Source organism: Seriola aureovittata, chromosome 1, assembly GCF_021018895.1.
Source record: "Seriola aureovittata isolate HTS-2021-v1 ecotype China chromosome 1, ASM2101889v1, whole genome shotgun sequence".
In the NCBI taxonomy this organism is placed as follows: Eukaryota; Metazoa; Chordata; class Actinopteri; order Carangiformes; family Carangidae; genus Seriola; species Seriola aureovittata.
Window position 1 is genome coordinate 1,105,958 of NC_079364.1, and position 8,443 is coordinate 1,114,400.

The window sequence follows — 8,443 nt, forward strand, 5'->3', positions numbered from 1 at the left end:
GATCAAAAGACTGACGCTTCTCTTTTTGAGGTCAGCGTTGTTTTTGTTGACTTCCTTTACAGCTCCATAGTCTCTTCTTCTTCTGTGTTTTATTTGAAGCGCCTCCTTGTGATGAACAGTGTCGCCTGAAATTAACAGGATCACAGGATTTGAATTCTGCCCTTTCAAAGTGGCAGGTGACCATCTAACTGCCCCATTCACCCTAGTGTAAAATGAGAGCAGTAGGAGATCAGGAGGAAACAGGAAGGGAGGCTTTTTTAAAATCGCTGTACTGGCCACTTTTTTTGGCACCACAGACAAACATTTTTTATGACTGAGATCAGCAAAGTCTCCTCTCACAACATCTAAACATTCATGTGATAACAGTTAGTTATATTTCACTGACGAGCCTCAGTTCGAGAGGTTTATTTCAACTGAATCTCTGTGCTATTCAGTTAAACCTAAGCAGTTGAAATCACCATGGCAACCTCTGAGTGCAGGGAGGGGGGCACACAGGTGGATCAAATGACCTGATTGGAGACTCCTGATATCTGGTGTTTCAGTCATTTCAGTCAGGAAATATTCACTCTGTCGTTCTAACTGACTCCACATTACATTCACTCTTGATTGGTGGATTACCTGAAAGCAGTGTTTGCCAGGTGCTACCTTTTCCTTTCCATTTGAACTGTGAGTAACTTTCAGGAAAACAGGAAGCAATCGTGTTTCATATCACTCATATCAGAGTTAGTTGCTGCTCCATTTTAAATCTTAGTTGCTGGAGAATTGAAGCTCAACAGCTCATTTTGTACAATATATTTAGTGAATATATTTTAGTTATTAATTGTACAAAAACAAAACTGAAGTGTATTAATGACCTTGTATGTGCTTAAGTGGAACAACTTCAAGTATATACTTGATTTTACTTTATACATTACACACTGACAAGGACACGAATTACTCATGGGACGATTTTACGATGCTGAAGTTTAGTTTTGATTCTAGTATTTATTTATTTGATAGATTTTGCCTTTCTCTTGTTTTCAAGGCCATTAAGCTAATTGACATTAACACCATTACTAATGAAGAGACAGAAGGCTTCTTTAAATTTAATTTCCACAAGGTTTACAACACAAACAGACCATGTTTCTCATCACAAGAACACTGCAGAGTTAAACATCTTATTGCACCACAGTATATGATGACGTATTAGGGCCACTGAAGTTTAGTTTTGATTTAAGTATTTATTTATTTGATAGTTCTAAATCTTTATATTAATGAAGTAAAAATGTAAAAGCATTCTGGATGAAACTATATTGTGAGCATGTGTTTTTGGAGATCATGGTGGGACAGAAGGCAATACAACTATAACTCAAATCAATTTGGTATCAATTAATCTGCCGATTATTTTTATTTCATTAATAATTAGGTCTATAAACTGTTAGAAAAGAGTAATAAATGGCAGTTTGTGTTGGAATTCATGTGACATCTTCAAATACTTTGTCAGTTTTGTTTTTATTTTGTAGGTTATTTATCAATCATCAAAATAACAGTGGATTCTTTGTATGTTGATCAATTAATCAATTGATCCTTAGGTCTATAAACTGTTAGAAAAGAATGAAAAATGGCTGTTCTGTTGAAATTCAAGTTGACATCTTCAAACACTTAGTTTTTTTATTTTGTAGGTTATTGATCATCAAAAGAATTGCTATTTGTATGTTGATAAATTAATCAATTAATCGATTAATCGTTAGGTCTATAAACTGTTAGAGTGAAAAACGGCCGTTCATGTTGAAATTCAAGGTGACATCTTCAAACACTTAGTTTTTTTATTTTGTAGGTAATTGATCATCAAAATAATTGCATATTATTTGTATGTTGATCAATTAATCGATTAATTGTTAAAGTTCTACAATATAATAAGAGGAGGAGAAACTGGGAGTTTCCTGTCAAATTTACATTTTACGGAAAAACAGCCAAAATTTTAACCGGCCCCGCCCACCTTGACGTCACGCGCTGGCGGAGAACGGGATACTGGGAGAGCCGGAAGAGCCGTAAAGAGAGCAGCAGATCCCAGTAACGTCACTGGTTCTCCATCAAAACCCGATCCGGGAACGCACCGCATCTACCGGGGTCGACTTCAAAGATTCAGTGCAGGCTGTGGTCGGGATCACCTGTGTCGTACACCGGTGAGTATTGCACACCTGAGCGGAGGGTAGGAGGTGAAACGTCCGCGCCAGACTCGCGCCGAGTCGGTTATTCCTGATGGCATGTTAGCTTTAGCTAGCTAGCTAACTGGAAAACTGGAACAGGAAATACCAGAGCCGCCGCGGTCACTGTTTTAAAGCTAATTAAAACGCATCTTTCCGGCTGCTGGTTTCTTATCGTTGACACCCACCGAGTCCTCCCGTCCCGTGTCCGGAGCCTGTCCGGTTATTAAACCCTAAAACCCGGTGCGCACACGGTTGTGTCGGTGGTCGTCAGAAAACCCCGCAGGGATGTTACATGAACTGTTTTCATGTGGGAAATGTATGAACACGTCAGGACACGAAGGTCCTGAGTGACGGATGCGGCCTGACCTACTTGGATGGGAACACACCATCCGACATGGACGTTAGCTTCCAGCTAACTTGTGCACCCACACGGAAATAACGTTGGTTTTTTTTTAGTGAGTCCTGCCAGCTGCTCCATGTTGCCCAGATTTTACCATTCACACCTCGGTCACAACTCAGACCAGCTCTCCTGCCCAGGCCTGCTCGGACAGGTGGAAGGTGACACAGTTCAGGGGTTGGAAGTGACCCTCAGATGGGTGTGGTTGTGTTGTGGGAGCTCCTGTCATGTAACCACCGTGAAAGTTGGGACTTGCTGCCGCTTCCTGGTCTGAAGACGTTTCCTGGGCTCGTTCTCCTGAGGTGGATGGAGCCACGTCTCCTGCGGCCTGTGATTGGACACAGATGCTGATTGCCCACAATGTGCAGAGTCAGCAATTAGGATTAGTACAGAAAAGCTTTTGTCCCAGTGAGAAGTCAGATCACTGGAGATCATCCAGACACAGGAACACAGTCTTCATCCTCTCGGTGTGATTCAGCATCAAAGACCAGTCAGATCTTTCTCTCGACTCATGTATATTATATTGTATTATTCTATGGCGCTAGATTCTTCTACGTTTATTACTTTTTTTTTTTCGTGCTGTTTAAGCCACTTATTTTCTCCACTATCTCATTAATTGTCTGGACAAAAATGGCAACAGTCCCACTTTCAAATCACCTAAAACATGCAGTTTATAATGACCTAAAATAAAATGGAGAAAAGCAGCAAATCCTCAAATCTGAAAACCTGAAAACTGGGAAATAAATGAGTGAATATTTCATCTGAATAATTTGTTAATCTGTTAAACTTCAGACCAATTTACACAAATATTTTGTGAATATAAAATGGATTTGCAAATACAAAAATGTAAGGACGATATTCACGAATGCTTTTCATTATTTCATTAATTGAAAATATTCACAGATATTTTTTATTAGTGGAATCTATTTGTGTATTTGCAAGATATTTTTTGTAAATTAGCTCACTTTTGTTTTGTATTTGTGGAGGTGTTTTATATTTACATATTACACATTTACACATGATTATCGACCTTTTCACAGTTATAATACTGAAGCAGATCTATCTCCATAATATTGAGTTATTGCTCATTGTCCATGAAAGCGCTCCTGTACTAGCATGACTCCAGTGTAAGCAGAGCTGATGTTTAACCAGTTATTTAGATGAAATATTCATTACTAACTATTTGGATTATTAATTAAGTCAATTCTCAAGGATAAATGTTCATTTATTTCCCAGTTTTCAGGTTTTGAAATGTGAGGATTTTCTGCATTTTAAACTGCATGTCTCAGGTAATTTGAAAGTGGGACAGCGGCCATTTTTTTCCAGATAATTCATCAGATAATTCATCAGAAAGTGGAAACAACTGGTTTAAACAGCACGAAATAAAACACAAAGTGTAAGAAATGTAGGACAGAGACAGCTGTGTTCATTCTTTGGAAACGTGTTGTAAACTTCAGTCACAGCTGCCATGAAGTGTGTTTTCTCCAGAGACTCTTTTTTTTGTATAAAATTCCTGCGTTGTGTTTCCTTCCTGCGACGCAGCGGAGTGATGGTATCACAAAATGGGACATTTGTACCAAAAATACACCGTCACTTCAGATCTCTCGTGATTTGGTGAACGCAGACTTCTGAAGCCTCATGTAGACTTTGGTTAAACTTTATTAACACACAGAATGAAGAGAGAAGATTTAGTTCCTTTGTTATCAGGGGCAGTTTGGACAGGAGGGATGATACAGTGACTGAAACTGTGAAAAATAACCGTTAAAAGATGTTAAATTTACATTGATACTAGAGACTGATGGGAGTTCCTGATGGACTAATGACTTCAATAATTAATCACTTCCAAAAACAAGATAATGATCTGCATTTGACTGATTTTTCCAGCTCCACATGTGAGTGTTGTGTAAAAATAAACGTGAGAAGAACTTCTACCTTCAGAACCTGTGGAGAAATGTGAACTTCTCGTCAGCTTTTGTGTTTGTACCTGTACAAACCTGGTGTGTTGTGTTTCAGTGCGTGTGGCAGAGGCTCAGTAAAGATGTGGAAGGCAGCAGCAGGACAGTCAGTGAAGGTGGCTGTGGATGATGGAGGCGACGACTGGGAGACCGACCCCGACTTTGAGGTACGTTCGCTCACCTCCTCGAGTTTAATCCTCCTCCCTCCTCGTATAAACTCCTGCTCCGTCCTCCAAACTTTAAACTTCTGTTTGTTTCCAGAACGACGTTTCGGAGAAGGAGCAGCGCTGGGGGGCGAAGACGGTGCTCGGTTCAGGACATCAGGAGCACATAGAGTGAGAGAGCAGGTCATGTTTTTACGTTGCTATTAAATGCATCGTGGAGAGCAACATTAATGCGTCTCCCTCCCTCCTCCCTCCTCCCTCCTCCCTCCTCCCTCGGTGCAGCATCCACCGGCTGCGTGAGACGGTGTCGACGGAGCACACCAGCTTGAAGCAGAAGGAGCTGGAGACGATGCCCAAGGCGTCGCATGGATACGGAGGGAAGTTTGGAGTCCAGCAGGATCGTATGGACAAGGTGAGAGACGCGGGAGGACTGATGGATCAAACTGTGTGTAAACTGTGTTTTTGTGGCTTCACATTCATATTTAACCGTTTCAGAGAGATGTGTCTCAGATCTTCTGCTGCGTTGCCTGATGAAGCCAAAGTAATGTTGAAGGTGACCAAACAATCTCACCTGACGGTCCAATCAATGAGCAGATGCTGTTGTGAAGGTCCACAGGTCACTGAACATGTGAAAAGCCAATGTTTTCATAAATCTACAGGACCTGTGTGTGTGTGTGTGTGTGTGTGTGTGTGTGTGTGTGTGTGTGTGTGTGTGTGTGTGTGTGTGTGTGTGTGTGTGTGTGTGTGTGTGTGTGTGTGTGTGTGTGTGTGTGTGTGTGTGTGTTTTCCTGGCGAGCAGCTCTGTCTGTCCACACCTCTCTCTCTCTCTCTCTGTCTCTCTCTCTCTCTCTCTCTCTCTCTCTCTCTCTCTCTCTGGACCGTGTGCTCGCTGCAGCATGAATGTGATGACCGAGCGTTGTTTACACCACAGTTTGAGCGCCAGTGATGAGTCAGATGTCGACGCTTCAAAACTCTGGCTGTGTTTCTGATTCCTCACATGTTCCCGCTTGTCCTTTTACTATTTGGACAACATGCTCTGAAACTGTCTTTGTCCTCTGTGTGTCCCGACAGTCCGCCGTGGGTCACGACTACCAGATCAAGTTGTCCAAGCACTGCTCCCAGACAGACACGTCCAAGGGCTTTGGAGGCAAGTTTGGAGTTCAAGCTGACCGCGTTGACCAGGTATGAAATGTTGGTTTTCCTGTTAAAGCTCCATGTTTCTTCTTCTTCTGTGTTTTATTTGAAGTGTTGATCCATAAGAAGATATATTTGTGGTTTTAAGAACCAAAAACCATCTCAGTTTTACATCCCCTCTCTCAGGCTTCTCTCTGCAGCTCTAGTAACAACAGGTCAGGAGCCAATCAGAAGAGAGGAGGCTCTGAGCCTCTCTTCTGATTGGCTGACTGTTTTCTGAGTGATCCAATAAAAATATAGCAGATTTCAGGTAAAACACTCAGAGAAACCAAATCCTGCAAGGTTTGGATGGTGGGTCCAGGTGGGCGGGGCTTGGTGACTGCTTTGTTGTGACATCACAAAGTTCCAGAAGTCCTGACGGCTGGTTTTAAGGCTCAGTTTCTGAATACAGGCTGTGTGCATTTCTCTGTGGACTGAGGCTTTGATACTTTCACAGTATTAATATAGAAGCTAGAGCTGATCTATAATCACACTACACATGGACACACACCTTTACACTGGAGGAGCTTTAATGGGACAAACAGCTGAGCTGAGTCTGATCCAGAAAATCTCAATAACCACTGAACTGTGTCATGTTTTTATTAGTTCAGCTACAGTTGATTGACACTATCCTACAAAGTCTCTGTTACAGCTGTTCAAGGCCACAGTTAGGTTTTAAATCAAGAGTTAAGAGAAGTATAACCACTTTAAAAGTATAACTTGTTGTTCAGTGGATCAAACATGAAAACTCTCATTTTAATGTTTTGTGACATTGTGAATTTCAAACTTGTGTTGTGACTTCCTCCTCTGTCCTTCCAGTCTGCTGTCGGGTTTGAATACGCCGGGAAGACGGAGAAACACGCCTCGCAGAAAGGTGAAGGGTGAATCCTCTGAATAAATTCCAGCTCAGACGATATTAGTGATATATTTGTAGATTCACTGTCGATCTTTAATTCTTCTAGCAGTCTGTCGGGTTTTGTTTCCAGCCACTAACAGACCGACAGACCGTGTTTGGAAAATGTGCTGCAGATGTTAAGATGTTGTTCTGTTTGTTTCTCTGGTGTAAGTTACAGCTCAGTGTGTGAGTCTTATGTCAGTGCAGTTTTTGGGATTTGAAGCTATTTGACCTTTTTACAGTGAAGAATAGTTTTTATCCTGATGAGAGGAGAGAAGTGGAGCGATCGTTTCTACACAGTTGATCAGATATAAAACGAAACTCCTTCAGATTAAAGCTGAAATTCAACATTTTGATGGAGCTGTATGCAAGTTTTCGCTATTGCTACATAGCTAACGTTAGCATTAGCAGCCGTGTACCCACCAGTCTAGAAGAAACAGTGTGAGTTCAGCATCATTCACTCACCAACAGCTGTATCCAGAGGTGGAAACAAACACCAATGTTTTGCTTCTTTTCTTTTACTGAAGTTAGCATGCTAACCAGTTAGCCTCAGCCCGTCTCGTCACTTTCTGATACCGAGTCACTGTAGCTGCTCAGAGGATGTATTATAACTTCTTGTCTTGTAAACACAAAGATGGCTGAAGCTCTTGGCAAAAACTTGTAAGTAAACAGCTACTAATGCTAACGTTAGCTATGTAGCAATAGCAAAAACTTACATAATGCTCCTTTAAGCTCACAGTCAGTGACTGCAAACATTTGCGGTCCAGTTCTCACAGACTGCACTGTGCACATGATGAACAGTGACCCGGTGCTCTGGCTTCTTAGCTTTTAGTGTGTTGATGCTGCATTCCCATGATGCTATGCTGTCACCAGCTTTTTTGTTTTCGTTCATCTCCTGCAGAGGACCCTGCATACAGATGCAGCACATCTGCCCAATTCCAATAGTTCCTCAGTGTCAGTATTTAACAGGCGTGCAGGACAACACAGAGTCAGAGTCTGATCACTGGAGAAGTCTCAAGTGATGATTTTAGCTCGTGGCGCTCAGTGTTGATGGGGTATTTGGAATTGGGCTGCTCCATGACCACTGCTCCCATGCTGCTTCACCCTGACCTTTGACCCTTGCCCCCCTGCTTTGCTGTGTAGACTACACCACTGGGTTTGGGGGGCGATACGGAGTGCAGGCAGATCGTGTCGACCAGAGCGCGGTGGGCTTCGATTACCAGGGCAAAACCGAGAAACACGAGTCCCAGAAAGGTTTGTCTGGAAATCCTGCCGAGCGGCATTTAACCTGGAGAGATCACACACACACACACACACACACACACACACACACACACACACACACACACACACACACACACACACACACACACACACACACACAGAGCCACTGAGCGCAGGCCCTGACAGATCATGTTATTTTGCATTTTCTTCCTCTTCCTTCATTCCTCAGCCTTTCTCTGCTTTTCTAAGCTGCAAACAACAGCTTTGTTTTCAGCCTCAGTTGCATGTGTGATGTGAAGTTTGTTTTCTTCTGCGTCCAATAAGACATTCCTGTGAAACATCACACACACAGATTACATCTGCCTCAGGACTTAAATTACATGAGTCTTTGTTGGACGTTTCCTCCTCATGTCGGTTCCAGGTGAGATTCAGACCAGTTCTTGGTT

General features: G+C 42.2%; 1 protein-coding gene across 2 annotated transcripts in view; it reads left to right on the forward strand.

Moving 5' to 3' along the window:
- The first annotated feature begins 2,005 nt into the window (after positions 1-2,005).
- Positions 2,006-8,443, forward strand: part of LOC130167216 (src substrate cortactin-like) — a 16,145-nt gene continuing 9,707 nt past the window's right edge. The window contains exons 1-7 of one of the 2 annotated variants that reach the window (XM_056373186.1): positions 2,006-2,165; positions 4,600-4,708; positions 4,803-4,876; positions 4,988-5,117; positions 5,777-5,887; positions 6,698-6,752; positions 7,917-8,027. In XM_056373186.1, the coding sequence (XP_056229161.1) occupies positions 4,625-4,708; positions 4,803-4,876; positions 4,988-5,117; positions 5,777-5,887; positions 6,698-6,752; positions 7,917-8,027 (565 nt within the window). In that variant the 5' untranslated portion in view covers positions 2,006-2,165; positions 4,600-4,624. The remainder of the gene's footprint in view (positions 2,166-4,599; positions 4,709-4,802; positions 4,877-4,987; positions 5,118-5,776; positions 5,888-6,697; positions 6,753-7,916; positions 8,028-8,443) is intronic. The other variant, XM_056373195.1, reaches the window with a different exon arrangement.